The 15672-nt window shown below is 54.1% G+C and overlaps 1 protein-coding gene across 1 annotated transcript; it reads left to right on the top strand.

The window, feature by feature from the left end:
- The first annotated feature begins 772 nt into the window (after positions 1-772).
- Positions 773-15494, top strand: ROBO4 (roundabout guidance receptor 4). The gene is given in 19 exon segments (NM_001099191.1): positions 773-857; positions 1439-1768; positions 1974-2131; positions 2314-2434; positions 2946-3073; positions 3165-3199; positions 3201-3394; positions 3651-3763; positions 4452-4620; positions 4762-4947; positions 5073-5115; positions 7455-7591; positions 7714-7977; positions 12169-12276; positions 12457-12595; positions 12728-12973; positions 13102-13460; positions 14478-14684; positions 14822-15494. Coding segments are annotated over 19 exon segments (3012 nt in total). The 5' UTR covers positions 773-793; the 3' UTR covers positions 14833-15494.
- The last annotated feature ends 178 nt before the right edge of the window (positions 15495-15672 follow it).

The following is a 15672-nucleotide window of genomic DNA, read 5'->3' as shown; positions in this document are numbered from 1 at the left end:
ATCAATACGAAGCATCAGGCACTGTTTTGGTTGATTTTATGCTTCATCTCTTCTCTTACTCCATCTCTCAAAGTAGGAACTATTATTGTTGTTATTATTATTATTCCCTCTTTACAAATAAGGAAACTGACTTTCAAGGGTTAAGTACTTGCTCAAGGTCTCCCAGAAGTTTATGTCTGTCTCTGGGCTGACTACGTGAACTATAGGCATCTCCCAGACTGTCCCAGAGTCTCTTATCTTCCTTATCTTCTGGATTACCACCCCACCTCTCCCTGGGAAATGGACATGAGACACTGCCCCCCATGAAGTTATCTTCCTTGTCGCTTTTCTCTACCTTTAGCCTCAGAATGCCTGTGCCCTGAGATCTCAGCCCTGGATTTCTAATCCACTCTAGCAGTGGGGTAGGGGTGAGGGGTGTCATCTGGAAACAAAGGAATTGGGATTGGGATTGAATGGTTCACTAGAGGCTTGGAATTAAAGGAACGAAACTCCTGGAGTTACAGTTAGGATTACCTCTAAGAAATCCCAGACTAGGGTTTGAGGTTAGAGTCAGAGGTTATGACTAACGGGTCAAGGTCATAGAGTCTCTCTCCTCTGGTCTCCTCCCAGTTCTCCAAGGCCCTGAAGGCCGGGCAGGAAGCATCGGTTTCCTCAAAGCTGCTTCCCTCCTGGGGCAGAGTCTCGGTCACAAACAACCACCACCAGCCCGCCCCGCCCCTCCTTCCCCCGCCGCTGTGAGCTCAGAGCAGTAGGGCCAAGTGCTGCGGACCAGGTCAGAGCCCTGCGAGCAGCCATGGGCGCTGGAGGAGCACGCCTCCTCGGGGTCCACTGGGCCCTGCCTCTCCTGCTCCTCACGGGTGAGTACCGCCGGGCCTCCCCGCTCCTAACCCGCGCACCCCTGATCCAAGGCCTGGCCGAGGCAGGGGAGGCCCTTACGCCTCTGTTTCCCTTGGGCAGTGGGGGTAGCAGAGACAATGGTGATGATGATGGTGGTGCTGTTAAGTGCGAGACAGAGAGACAAACAGACTGAGAGCTCCATGGACCCTCACTGCGTGCCACGTGTGCACACTGGCCCTCTCGCCTCCCTCCCAGCATGTTATCTAGGAGCTTATTTGGAGGTGCCAGCAGGACAGCACAGCTTATACTCTTGACCGAAGACCGGTCCTTCTCTATCATGGACGGTCGTCCTCTTTGACTGATGGCATAGCTTCGGGAGGGACACACACAGAGTGGTGAGGGAAGAAGGGGACACCAGCCTAGCCAGCCAGATCAGCTGAATCAACCCTGGGGTGACAGATGTCATAAGCAGATCACCCTCATGTCCCCAGTATGTTATTTGGGAACTCATTTTCAGACACGAGGAGGCAGATGAGACATGCAGGGGTTTGGGGGCCCTACTGGTAGTCGGACTGGGCCCCACCTCCTTTCCTGTCCCTAGGAAGCATGGCCCAGGATTTCCCACCCCAGATTCTAGTCCATCCTGAGGATCAGCTGTTCCAGGGCCCTGACCCAGCCAAGATGAGCTGCCGGGCCTCAGGTCAGCCACCTCCCACCATCCGCTGGTTGCTGGACGGGCACCCCCTGAGCATGGTGCCCCCAGACGTTCACCACCTCCTCCCTGACGGAACCCTCCTGCTGCTGCGGCCCCCTCCCCGAGGACGTGCCCACGACGACCACACCCGATCCACGGACCTGGGAGTCTACACCTGTGAGGCCAGCAACCGGCTGGGCACGGCAGTCAGCCGGGGCGCGCGGCTGTCCATGGCTGGTGAGGCCTGGGTGGGGAGACTTGGGAGGGGATGGCTGGGTGCGGGGCGGTCCTAGGTGGGAGACCTGGGAGGTGGGGCTCTGAAGAGTTCAGCACAAGGCAGAGCCCAAAGGTAGGTGATATAAAGCAGGTCAGAAGTGCCAAGGTGGGGCCCGGATGGAAGGGCTGGGGCCTGTTGCGTGCCAACGCTCTGTCCTCCCCACAGTCCTCCAGGAGGATTTCCAGGTCCAGCCTCGGGACACAGTGGCTGCAGTGGGCGAGCAGGTGCTTCTGCAGTGCGAGCCGCCCTGGGGCCACCCAGAGCCCACTGTCTCATGGTGGAAGGATGAGAAACCCCTGGCCCTGCAGTCAGGGCGGCACTCGGTGAGTGTAGCCCCTTCCCAAACCTCATCCTGTCCGGGCCACAGCTGTGCACACCCGAGGTCCTGACCCACTCCCCCCGCCCCGGCCCCATGTCTCCTGCAGTATTTGAGGAAGGGGCGGCCGTGAGGCCTTAGGCCTTCCTCCGCACGTGGGAGACTTCTCAAGACACCTGGTCCTGACAGGTGTCCCAGGGCTCCCTGCTGATGGCAAGAGCAGAGAAGAGTGACGCGGGGACCTACATGTGTATGGCCACCAACAGCGCAGGACAACGGAAGAGCCGGGTGGCTAGGGTGTCCATCCAGGGTAAGGGGAAGGCGGTCAGCTAACGCCAGGGCCAAGGTGGGGGGCACCAGTCAGCATGGTGCCCTCTGGTTTGGGCTGGGGTTAGGCGATGTGGGGGTTCGACCCAGGATCAGGGTCAGAGTGGTGGGGACCTCATCTAGAGGCAGTTCCTCCATCCGAGGGCTTCCCTCATAGCTCAGTTGGTAAAGAATCTCCCTGCAGTGCAGGAGACCCAGGTTTGATCCCTGGGTCGGGAAGATCTCCTGGAGAAGGGAATGGCAACCCACTCCAGTGTTCTTGCCTGGAGAAACCCATGGACAGAGGAGCCCGGTGGGCTACAGTCCATGGAGTCGCAAGAGTCAGACACGACTGAGCTGCTAAATCATCATCATCCTCCATCTGAGGATAGACATTGGAGAGCTCACGACGGGGGCAGTCTGGGAGTTCTGGCTCCTCTGTGGCTGAGGGATGCTCCACTCTTCAATTTCTTCCCTCCGACCTTTGAGCCCATCCCCACCCTGTGTGCTCCCAGAGCCCCGGGACTACAAGGAGCCCCTGGAGCTTCTGGCTGTGCACATTCAGCTGGAAAACGTGACCCTGTTGAACCCAGACCCCAAGAAGGGCACCAAGCCTGGGCCAGCTGGATGGCTCAGCTGGAAGGTGAGGCCCGGGACCTAGGGGTGAAACAGTCACAGCTCCAGAAAGGGCTGCTCACAAGAGCCCTGAGTCCTCCCTGCCCTCCGTCTTCCAGGTGAGTGGCCCCGCTGCACCTGCTCAGTCCTACACCGGCCCTGTTCAGGACCCAGGCCGCCCCTGGGGGCCAGGGAGCCCCGTGGGCAGAGGTCCTGCTGGCTGGCTGGCAGAGCGCAGAGCTTGGGGGCCTCCACTGGGGCCAGGACTACGAGTTCAAAGTGAGACCGTCCTCCGGCCGCGCTCAGGGCCCCGACAGCAACGTGCTGCTCCTGAGGCTGCCTGAACAAGGTCAGGAATGGATGCTTCCAGAACCCAGTGGTATACCCCCAGCCCCTTTCTATCCCTCTGTAGTCAGGAGGAAGAGGAATAGTGGCTTCCACTCCTGGGCCCCCTCTTGTCCTGGCTCTGAAAGCAGAGCTGAGAGAAGCTCTTGTTCTTGTCAGTATGGCTGGAACCTTATGTCCCCAGTCCTGCTCTTTTCCCTAGAAAGAGATTCCTGAGGATTCCTTCAGCATTCCTGACAGTTTGTCTCCCTGCCCTCCAGTGCCCAGTGCTCCTCCCCAGGAGGTGACCCTAAAACCTGGCAACGGCACTATCCTTGTGAGCTGGATCCCACCACCTGCTGAAAACCACAATGGCATCATCCGTGGCTACCAGGTACCCCCCACAAGCTGACGCACCCCTCCATGGTGTTGCCAAGACTTCCCTCTTCCCTGGCTCTGGGCACTAAGAAATGGCACCTGCAGAGCAGGGACTCTCCTGTTTGCCAGACACTGCCAAGCGCTTACCCACATGACCTCATCTCATCTCACAGTCTCTCCTGGGTTGTTATCCCCAGTCTACAGACGTGGAAAGTGAGACCAGGGTCACAAGTGCGGGAAAACAGAACAGGACGAAACCAGGCTGTGACTGACTCTGTTTCTAAGGCAGTGGTGCCAGCGTGTGATTCCTGGACCGGCAACATCAGCATTGTCTGAGAACTTGTTAGAACGCAGATCCTTTGGTCCGTTGACAGGCTTTGTGGGTCAGAATGTCAGAGATGGGTCTGGCAATCTGGATTTTAACAAACCCTCCAAGCGATCCCAAATCATACTGATCTGTGTGAACCACTGGTCTAACACCTACTTCGGAAGATTGCTTTTGTCCCTCCTCTGTCAGTCTAGAGAGAAGTCTCACCCGCTTTGTAGGGGAGAAGGAAATAGGAAGGGTGGGTGCATGTGGGGGTGTCTCCAGGTGAATGCTAGGACAGGGTGGCCACATACCCAGAATCTGATCTGCAGGTGAAAGGGCTTAACTGCTGTGATGGTTTTGGAGGGGGGCAAGCTCACCTCTGTTTGTGTCTCAGGTCTGGAGCCTGGGCAACACCTCATTGCCCCCAGCCAACTGGACTGTGGTGGGTGAGCAGACCCAGCTGGAGATTGCCACGCGCATGTCAGGTTCCTACTGCATACAAGTGGCTGCAGTCACTGGCGCAGGCGCTGGGCAGCCCAGCAGCCCTGTCTGCCTCCTATTAGGTGAGGACAGTGCCCTCTGGCCCCACCCAGACCCATCCAGGCCCCCTTTCCACCATTCTGTCTCCCCACTCATGCTTCCAGCTCCTTCCCCCTTGTCTGCCCACCTTCATTGCCTTGTCCTGAGCTCAAATTCCCCTACAGAGCAGGCCATGGAGCGAGCTGCCCAGCAACCCAGTGCGCACAGCCCATGGACCCTGGAGCAGCTGTGGGCAGCCTTGAAGCGGCCAGAGGTCATTGCCAGCGGGGGTGTCGTGCTGTGGCTGCTGTTGCTGGGCATTGCCGTGTGCATCCACCGCCGGCGTCGAGCTGGGGTGCGCCTGGGCCCAGGTGAGCAGGTGACGAGCACTCGCAGGTGGACTGGCTGGCCTTTCCTGGGTCCCGCCAGAATGCAACAGAGCTTTGGGCCAGGTGCTGGAGACTCTGGGCTGACCCTTCCTCCTGCCCTCTCCCAGGTCTGTACAGGTACACCAGTGAGGATGCCATCTTAAAACACAGGTGAGACAGGAAAGGGGCAGAGGTGAGGGAGGGGCCGAGGGACAGTGGAGCTGGGACAGAGAACTCGCTGAAGCATTCGTCTCCCCTGCATGCTGTGTCTGACTCCTTGCGACTCCACAGACTGTAGCCCACCAGGCACCTCTGTCCGTGGGATTCTCCAGGCAAGAATACTGCAGTGGGTTGCCCAGCCCTCCTCCAGGGGACCTTCCCAACCCAGGGATTGAACCCACGATTCTTACATCTCCTGCATTGGCAGGCGGGTTCTCTACCATTAGCGCAACCTGGGAAGCCCCGTCTCCCCTACTGCCAGGCAATTTGTCATCCTAACACCTGAATCTCCCCTGAACTTCAAGTGAGAATTAATTTCTCTTTCATTAATGTCACTATCACACCATCTGACAGGTAAGTAACTGGCCCCACCCAGACAAGGTTACATGGCCAGTACCTGCCTTCCGAAGCCCTAATCTGGTGCTCTTGTTACTGAGATCTCATTAATACTTACTGCACTCTCCTGCTGGATGGAGAATAACTAGCACGGGAGGACCAGTCTGATTTCTAATTCTCTCTGTACATCCAGCATCTACCTAGCAGTACCTTTGAGTTCAGCAATCACCTACCGCCATTGAGGCATCTTTCTTTCACACTGATCCACCCACAGTTCCAGCAGAGGGCACTCTGTCCCTATGTGATGCTTCTTATCCTTGTTCTCAATAACCCTGCCCGCCTGCAGGTATCCATCCATCTGCTCTGAGTGCGTTTGGCTGCCAGAGCAAGTCTCCAGTTATGAGACAAGACGCTAAGAAACAAAACATCCTTTTTTTTCTCCTATTGGCTGAGTTTTGCACTAAACCATTTCACCTCTGCCCACCTTCTCCTGCTCCTTACCTCATTAGAGTTCATCTGAGAGATTTCACATTCCAGATCTGCGTCTTTCCACAGGAGTGTATCAAGCACCTATTATGGGCCAGCTCTCAGGCTCCCATTTTGCTGTCAGTTTCTCAGCCCAGAGCAAGGTTCCATGCTGGCTGATAACTGTGTTCCTGTGTTGCTCTGTGCTCCCTGGTCTTTCTCTTCCAGCTACTTCCTGGGCTTAGTCTGCGCCTTCCTGAACTTTCCCTGTCTCCCCTGGAACATCATCCTTTTCCTCAAGGGAGATTCCATTCTGATCACCTTGTTCATTCATTTCTTTAGACGAGTCACTGTCTGCCAGGAGAACACTCAGTCTAGCCGAGACAGGCACACGCGTAAATGCAATCCCGAGCTGGGAGTGCAGAAACAGAAACATGTACAAGGAGTACAAGTACAAGGAGTACAAGGAGGGGGCTGGGTGGGGAACCACGGGAGGAAGATTTCACATTTCCCCTGACTGCAAATGTAAAATAGCGAGCTGGTGGGAAGCTACTATAAAGCACAGGGAGCTCAATTCAGGGCTCTGTGGTGATCTAGAGGGTGGGATGGGGGTGCGGGGGAGGGAGGTCCAAGAGGGAGAGGATATATGTAAGTATATGGCTGATTCACTTCATTGTACAGCAGTAACTAAGACAACATTGTAAAGCAATTATATTTTTTAAAAACACACAAAAAAGTTAAAGCTGAAATAAAGAGGGAAGGCAAAGGGAATAGCAAGAAATAGCCTGCTATTTATAGGGAAAGACAAGCCTTTGGGCTGGGCTAGGGCCTCTGGTATAGGATGGGTCAAAGCAAAAGATAAAGCTGAGGAGCTGGAAGCTAGGCCAACAAGGGCCCTGTTAGCCACACTAGGCAGCTGTGTTCCGTCTTTGTACATGGGGAGCCACTGAGGGTTTTAGGCAGAGAAGGGCTTTGGTCTGATCCCCGCCGGCATGGCGCCCCATCCAAAGGGAACCAGGCTAGAGACAGAGAAGCCAATATTCAGGTAGCAAACTCCTGCACTGCTGGCTGAGTGATCTCTCACTTCTTCATCTCAGCTTACAGCATCAGCCTTGTAAGGAAGGTCTTACTGTTGGAGGAACCAGGGCTTAGAGAGGCTAATAGACTGAGCTGGCCCAGCGTTGCACAGCTAGGTGGCACCAGATCTGGCTCCCGATGTGTATTCTTTCCATCTCAGCACACAGCCATCTGTCTGTGATACCTCCCAGCTCTGGGGCAACTTGGACATCCTCTGATCTCAGGATAAGAAAGGGGCGCTGCGTTTGGGACAGCAGATCAGAGATCTTAAGGAGTCTGTGGGGGCCTGAAAAGCAGTGAGAATAAAGCTGGTACCACCATCTACTCTACCGTTTCTGCTACCTGCTGAGCTCAGGTCTTGACCAATCACGTTTTCCCTCCACCTGCTTCTCTGCCCCGCCCCCATTGTCCAGGATGGATCACAGCGACTCCCCCTGGCTGGCGGACACATGGCGCTCCACCTCCGGCTCTCGAGACCTCAGCAGCAGCAGCAGCCTCAGCAGTCGGCTGGGAGTGGACCCCCGGGACCCGCTAGACGGTCGCCGCTCTTGTGAGCATGCCCTCCCCCAGGGGTGGGGGTAGGGGGCCTAGCAGCTGAGCGGGGCTGCTGGAGAAAGGGGGCCATGGGTGGGCTGCATTCACCATAATCCCTCCTGTCATTTTTTACCGCAGTGATCTCCTGGGATCCCCGAAGCCCTGGGGTGCCCCTGCTTCCTGACACCAGCACTTTCTATGGCTCCCTCATCGCTGAGGGGCCTTCCAGCCCCCCAGCCCGGCCAAGCCCCCAGGCCCCAGCTGCCAGGCGGCTCACACCCCAGCTGGCCCAGCTCTCCAGCCCCTGGCCCAGTTCAGACAGCCTCTGTGGCCGCCGGGGCCTCTCTTCCCCGCGCTTGTCTCTGGCCCCTGCAGAGGCCTGGAAGGCCAGAAAGAAGCAGGGTAAGGATGGGGGGATGCACGCAGCCTGAATCAGGGTTTACGGGGCACGGGAGCCTCGGTGCTAGTCGTGGGCTGCCCTCCACCCGCAGTCTGTCCTAATGGGCCACCTATTACCGCGCACCCAGACAGGAGTATGCTGGCCTCAGTTTTCCTTTCTTTCTTTCTTTGGGTCTTTGTTGAGCCATGCAGGATCTTCTTTCATTCATGCGTCATCTTTGTTGCTGTGCACGGACTCTCTGTCTCTAGCTGTGGAGTGGGAGCTTCAGTAATTGTGGCCAGTAGGCTTGGTTGCTACGAGGCATGTGGGATCCTACCTCCCCGACCAGGGATCAAACCCATGGCCCCTGCATTGCCAACAGATTCTTAACCACCTGACCACCAGGGAAGCCCTAGGCCTCAGATTTTCTTTACACGGGGCTCTTGCTTGGGTTTTGCACACCAGCAGTGAGTCCTGTTTCTGCAGTCAGCTCAATTCAGCGAATACTGAATAAGCATCACTAGGGGTGGGATAGGGCTTAGGGGAACACAGTGATACTAAACAGAATCCTTGCTCTCTACCAGCTCCAAGTCTAATGAAAGTGCCTGACCAGCACACGGGTAATTCTAGAACCTGGAGCAGTGTGACCAGTGCTAGCACGAAACCTCAGGCTTGCATGACCTCTGTACTATGTAATGTGTACATACGTGCTATGCACCATGTACGGGTCCTGCCCAGGTACTGACTCCCAGCTTGCTTCCCAGAGAATGAGCATTTCCTTTCTGTCCAACTTTCTCCTGACTTCTAGCTATCTGCTTTGACTTTCCAGAGAGAAATAAGTACAGTCTCTATTTCTTCAGCAACTACTCTATGTTAGGTGCGTTACTCATATTTGTTATCTCATTGAATCCTCACAACATATTGGCAAGGTGTTATTTCTCTAATTTTACAGATAAGAGGATCAGAATGGGGTAGCTTGTTTTAAACCCTACGTCGGTAAGCTGCAGATCTCAAATTTGAAACCAGAATCATCTGCTTCCAAAAGTTACTTTGAATCTCTCTGGGAGCACCCTTGGGGAAACTGTCCTCTCACTGACTCTGTTTCTCCATTTCTGAACCCTGACTTCACTCTCCGCCATCTCCATGAGCCTCCTGTACTGATTAGTAAGATTTATAAACATTCAGCAGCCAGTTTTGTTAAGAGGATATAATCCAACTTTTATCAAGATAAAGATAGATTTAGAGTAATTAAGGGCTTGGCCAATATCCAGAATTTTATGACTCTAAATATTAGCAAAGCTGGCATCCTTTCCAGCTTTGCCTCAGAGCTATTGCATTAGAAATCCTCTGTGATCATGAAATACCAGCTAAAAAGAGGTTGCATAAATCTCATTTTTAAAGTAGCTTTTTCATGGATAACCACACTGATTTGAATATAATGTATGTCCTACTTGAAAACATTAATGCTAGCCCCAAAAGAGGAGCAATTTCCTATAGTCAGTTGTTAAGAAAGGTTCCCATTCTGAGACGAAGTTTCCTAATCTCACTTAGAGATTTAGGTCCTCATCACACCCCTTTTCTCCATCTTCCGGCTCCACGCCATCACTGCTCCAGGATGGGGTCAGCATAGTAACTCCCTTGCGCTCGTGGGCAACAGCAACAGCCACAAGGTCTCATCCAGAGGGACTTCCTTTGTGGTCCAGCAGTTAAGACTCCGCACTTCCATTGCAGGGGTCACAGGTTCAATCCCTGGTTAGAAAGCTAAGACCTCACAGGCCACGCAGTACAGCCTGATGGTGGGGGAAAAAAAAATCTCATCCAGAGGCATGGAGCTCCTCTACTGCTGTCATCTAGTCCAAAAGTCTGCTGATTCTTTGTCTTCAAACGCTGACAGTCTCTCTCAGTGCCCCTCCTTGAGCTGCTTATTCCTTTTTCTTATTATCTGACCTTAGTTGGGTTTTTTTGCCTCTGTACTAATAGTCTGAAAACAGCTGTCTCATCCATTATGTCAGATTCTTACTTCACTTTGCCAATACATATTTGAATATCCTCGTTAAATAATTCACTCAAATATCTATCGCAATTCAGGTATACCCAACAAGATTCCACCTCACTTTGATAACATTAGTGTATAGTTTAATTCAAATAATATTGACACTGCTGCTGCTGCTAAGTCGCTTCAGTCATGTCCGACTCTGTGCAACCCCATAGACGGCAGCCCACCAGGCTCCCCTGTCCCTGGGATTCTCCAGGCAAGAACACTGGAGTGGGTTGCCATTTCCTTCTCCAATGCATGAAAGTGAAAAGTGAAAGGGAAGTCGCTCAGTCGTGTCCGACTCTTAGCGACCCCATGGACTGTAGCCCACCAGGCTCCTCCATCCATGGGATTTTCCAGGCAAGAGTACTGGAGTGGGGTGCCATTGCCTTCTCCAATATTGACACTAAATTCAAGTACTTCCAAGCAAGGTGGAAAGCAGGTTTTTTTTTGGGGGGAGGGGGTGGTTACCAAAAATCCTTTAGAAGAAATAAAATGAGCTGGGATAAATACAGCCTTTTCCTTCACCTTCCACACAAATCAACACCAACAGCATGTGCCACCACTTGTGAGCTTAGGCAAGAAGCCAGGCCCAAGACAAGACAAAGCTGGTGAGAGTGGGGGTTGGAGCACTCAAAGCTGGCCTCCAGGACTCCCTGGGTCATACAACAATTAAAGGAAATGAGTAAAAGCTAAACCAGCCAAAGTACAAGAGGAAACTCTGGTGGAGGAAGTCTAGCCATTGTGTGAGTTTTCGGCCACTGTACATGGGTTTCTAGGGCCCAGGTGGATCCCTGATGAATGCCTTGTCCCACTCTGAACCTGCCCATCGTGGCCCCCACATCTTTTATATTAGATTGACGAGACAGCTCTGTGTCGAGAGTCCTGCTGGTCTCTGCTCCCCTTTCCTAACTGGGCTTTTGATCATGTGGCATTAACCTGAAGGCTATTTCTTTTCTTCTTTGACTGATGTTCTAGTCCAGGTCTTGGGGAAATCCCTTCCTTTTATCACTCTTTCTCTTCTGGCTTAAACTTAGATCATTTTGATTTTGGCCCAATGAAGTCATTGCACACAGTCGGGGCTATTGTACTGCCACGATTTACTCAGAGCCCGGTCTCCTAAGTGGCCATGTGGGCCTGATGGTAGCTGCCATCTCATACGTGATTCTTCTCACCTTGTGTTTACACCTGCACCTCTAATATCATCCGTCCATTCACCCATTCACTCAACACGTATTGAACGTCCACAGGCAAGGCATTGCCCACCTGGGTGAGAATAACACACTGTCCTACTCTAAAGTTCCTCTTCCCACCAGCTGACTCTCTCCCATCACACCTGGCTGGTCTGGGGCTCCCATCTTTTGTCTTCCTCATTCAACTCAACTTGAGAGCTCAACTCATCTCTCCAAGTGAGAGACACCAGGTTTATCAGGACAAGACTATCCAGAGCCAAGTGAAATATATACCATGTGAGAAGTGGAAATGAACAGATCCTCTTCAAGGAAAGAAAGAGGATTTGCCTTTACAGAGTCAAAATTCATGAAAGTAGGAGGTAGTGATGAGAGGGTACAGAGATCAGGAAATTGTCATGTACACAGTAGAGAGGTTTTTTTTTTTTTTTAATTTTTAAAAAATTTAAAAAAATTATTTATTTGGCACCAGGTCCTAGCTGCAACACGTGGGATCTTTTATTATAGTTGCAGCCAGCTCTTAGTTGCAGCATGTGGGATCTAGTTCCCTGACCAGGGATCAAACACGGGCCCCCTGCATAGGGAGTGCAGAGTCTTAGCCACTGGACCACCAGGGAAATCCCCAGACATTGTTTTTAAAACTATCAGATGCCAGCAACTTTCCGATCTGTTTTCAACTGCTTGGTAAAACCATCCTTTGGAGTGGCTGCTTACAAACAAAACAGGCTCAGGAAGGTTGATGCATTTATTTGAGGTCACACAGCTAATACTCGGCTGAGCCAGGCTATGAGTCAGGTGATTTAACTCCAAGCCTTGTGCTCCTTCCATTATTATATCACAGCTGCCTGGATGGAGGGAGATTATTCTCTCTTGTTTCTAGATTCAGAGAAAAGCTTAAGTGGATGATCAGGCTGAAGACAGAGCCTATGGCTGGGATCTGAAAGGCCCACCTTGATTGGCCACCAGCTCCCCAACTCTTTGTTTTGCAGAGTTGCACCAGGCCAACAGCTCCCCACTGCTCCGGGCCAGCCACCCTGCGGAGCTCTGGGCCTGCGAGTTGGGCAACAGAGGCTCCAAGAACTTTTCCCAAAGCCCAGGTGAGTGGAGGGCCCTGGGAGGCGAATGAGGGAGTGAGGCGTGGTGTGGGGCCCACCAGCCCCTCCATCTGGCTTCTCCTGTCCCTGAGGAAGCTGGCTCGGTGGGGGTGGGGACAGACAAGCTGCGGCCTGGGGGCAGTGAGGGTTCTGCAATCTCACGCCCAGGCTCTTGTTCCCCAGGAGCTGTGCCCCGTGCTCTAGTGGCCTGGCGGGCGCTGGGACCACAGCTCCTCAGCTCCTCCAGTGAGCTGATGACTCGCCCTTTGCCCCCAGTACCCCTCGCTCCCCGTGGACCCCCCACTCAGAGTCAACAGACCCAGTAAGAGGGCCTGGGGTCAGGAAGCAGGGCGGGGCACTGGGGATGTGGGAGGTGTTTGCTGAGGGGGCTGGGGGAGGGGTGGCAGGGACCGGAAGAACTGCACTAACCATCCTGCTGTCTTACCCCAAACAGGCACTCGGGGGAGCCCCCAGCCCCCACCTCCCCTCCACCGCCAGCAGCCCCCGTCCCCGCCCTTATTCCCTCTGGTACCCTCCACGTCTCCAGCCCCCAGGCCTCTTCCCTCTCTGGTCCCAGTCCAGCATCCAGCCGCCTGTCTAGCTCGTCGCTGTCATCCCTGGGGGAGGATCAGGACAGCGTGCTGACCCCTGAGGAGGTGGCCCTGTGCCTGGAGCTCAGTGATGGTGAGGAGACCCCCAGGTGAGTGGCCGGAGGGGAGCCAGAGGATACAGATAAGCTGGAGACAGGAGTGTGCCTTCCACTTTCCTCACTGGACTGTTTCTGCCCCTGCCCAACAGCATGCCATCTCCCCTTTGACCTCTCCCTAGGAACAGTGTCTCTCCGATGCCAAGGGCGCCTTCCCCTCCCATCACCTATGGCTACATCAGCGTCCCCACGGCCTCAGACCTAGCGGACATGGGCAGGCCTGGAGGAGGGGTGGGGTCCGAGGTGAGGGGCTTGCTGTGCCCACCTCGGCCCTGCCTCACGCCCACCCCCAGTGAGGGCTCCTTGGCCAATGGCTGGGGCTCAGCCTCAGAGGACAACGGCCCCAGCGCCAGAGCCAGCCTGGTCAGCTCCTCCGATGGCTCCTTCCTCGCTGATGCCCACTTTGCCCGGGCCCTGGCCGTGGCTGCGGACAGCTTTGGCTTTGGTCTGGAGCCAAGGGAGGCAGACTGCGTCTTCACGGGTACGTTAGATCACTGTCCCCGACAAAGAGTCGAAGTATCCTCACCATCGTCACTGTGTCCCAGCCCCCAGGCCAAGTGCCTTACTACATACATTCAGCATTAGCAGCGGCTCTCTGAGGAATATTCTTTATCATTCTTTTCCAAATGAGGGAACTATAAATCCCATACGTTTATTAATTTGCCCAAGATCACCCAGAACAAGGATAAACTGTGCAAGTTAAAAGCCCAGAGGCAGGGACTTCCCTTGGTGGTCCAGTGGCTAAGACTCCATGATCCGTGTGCAGGGGTTCCAGGTTCAAAACCTGGTCAGGGAACTAGATCCCACATTCCTGACCCAACCAAATAAATAAATATTTCTTTTTAAAAAAGGCCCAGAGGCAGCCAATTACATGGTCCATACAGCTACCTCTAGGACCTTCCTCTTACCAAATGCGGGGTGCAGGAAAGGTTGCCCTCCCCAGCCCAGTGACAGATTTGTCCACTGTGGGAAGTTCTGTTCTGTCTCTTACATCCCGCTGAGCTGTCAAAGCCTTCCTCCTCTCCCATCTATGGCTGGGTGAGGTGATGCTGGGCTCCCTGTTTCGTGTGTCTAGCAGGTTGGGACCATCGTTCCCTAGTCAATGGCAGGTAGTGAGGGCTTCTGAGGCCCCTTCGGTGTTCCCTTCCTCAGACATATATCCCCTAGACCTAGCTTTCAAACCCTAACTCTACATTCTTCCCCCTAAAAAAGCAGTCAGGATTGTGGCGAACAGGAGAGCAGGAATTACCTAGGACAGAAAGCCAGGGCCAAGCTGGGAGGAGAGAGTTCAAGCTGTTCTCTCGAAGAAATCAATGACGTTTTCCTTTCCCTGGGGCGGAGTACCCTGGGGATGTGTCCACTGGGGTGATGGACCGAGTGGGGCTGGGTTATGTCTAGGGTCGAGTGTATGCCTTAAGCAGCCCCACATCTTCTGCCCTAAACTAGTCCCCAAGACTGAAGGCCAACCCTCCACAGAAATCTCTACCCTCCCTAACAGATGCTTCGTCACCTCCCTCGCCCCGGGACGACCTCTCTCTGACTTCCACCCTTTCCCTGACCCCGTGGGAGTGGAGGTCAGACTGGTTGGAGGACATTGAGAAAAATCCTACCCAGTGGCTGGGAAGGGGGCTGCCTCCCTGGCTGCCTGAAACTCGGATCTCTTCCCAGAAAAGTCAGCTCAGCTCTCCTGTGCCCAAAGCTGGCGGTAAGTGTCTGGTTGGCTGATGCAGCGATCCATCTTGACTGAGGGGTTTTATTGTGGTTCGGGGGAGTCAAGAGGGGTCTGGAAGGAGCGATAAGGAGCAGGGGGGGATAACTCCACCCTCCTTCAACTTCTCCTAGACTCCTCCTGAGCTGACCGCCCGACTGCCAAGATGAGAACCAGACCTTCCTCTCCCATCAGCCACTGGCCGGGGCTATGGACTGCGGCTCTTGGCCTGTGCTTCGCTGCAGTTGGGGGGTCCACCTTGCCTGGCTTCTGGCATTCTCCCTTCCGGATTGTGGGAACAAATGAAAGCAAAACAAAACAAGAACAAAGCGGACCTGCAGCCTCCAGGAGCAAAATGTCATCTCTACCTGGCTTGCAGCCCTTGCCTTTCCCTCTGCTCCATCCATGCCCACAGTCAGGTCATTTTGGCCTGAGAGGCAGCCCTAAATCCTGTGTGTTCCCCGCTCCACCCCTGCCTGGGTCACAGGAAGTGGGGGAGCCAGACGTCTTCCTGGAGGACAACACTGGCTCACGGGAAAGGACTGTGGAGCAGGGAGCGTCTCAGGGCCTCCTCTCAGCCTTTTCCGGTCCATTCCCGGTCTCGCCCCAACCACACTGTGAAGGGACATAAAGAGGGGCTCCACTGAGGCAGTGAGGCCCGGCCTCGGCACCAAGGCAAAGGGTTCAAGATGAATCGAGGGAGGAAGCTGAAGTGGGACAAGTGTGGGACAAATGCACCCTCCTGACACTGTTGTTACTATGAGTTGTCACTGAGGAATTTGATACCATAAAGCTGCCATGACTTGAGTTCTGTGAGATCGCTCCGTGGAGCACCATATCCTGCAGAGGGTGCCTGGGTTAGAACAGCACCAGGCATTCACTAATCCTCCGGTGTCGCTCCTTCTGTTCTGTTATCCAGGGGAGAATTACCTGCATCTTTCAGATTTTAAGCAGAATCCAGAAAAGGCAGGGATGAGGGTGTTTC

This window comes from Bos taurus, chromosome 29 (genome assembly GCF_002263795.3).
Source record: "Bos taurus isolate L1 Dominette 01449 registration number 42190680 breed Hereford chromosome 29, ARS-UCD2.0, whole genome shotgun sequence".
NCBI lineage: Eukaryota > Metazoa > Chordata > Mammalia > Artiodactyla > Bovidae > Bos > Bos taurus.
This window is presented reverse-complemented; position numbering and strand designations above follow the sequence as displayed.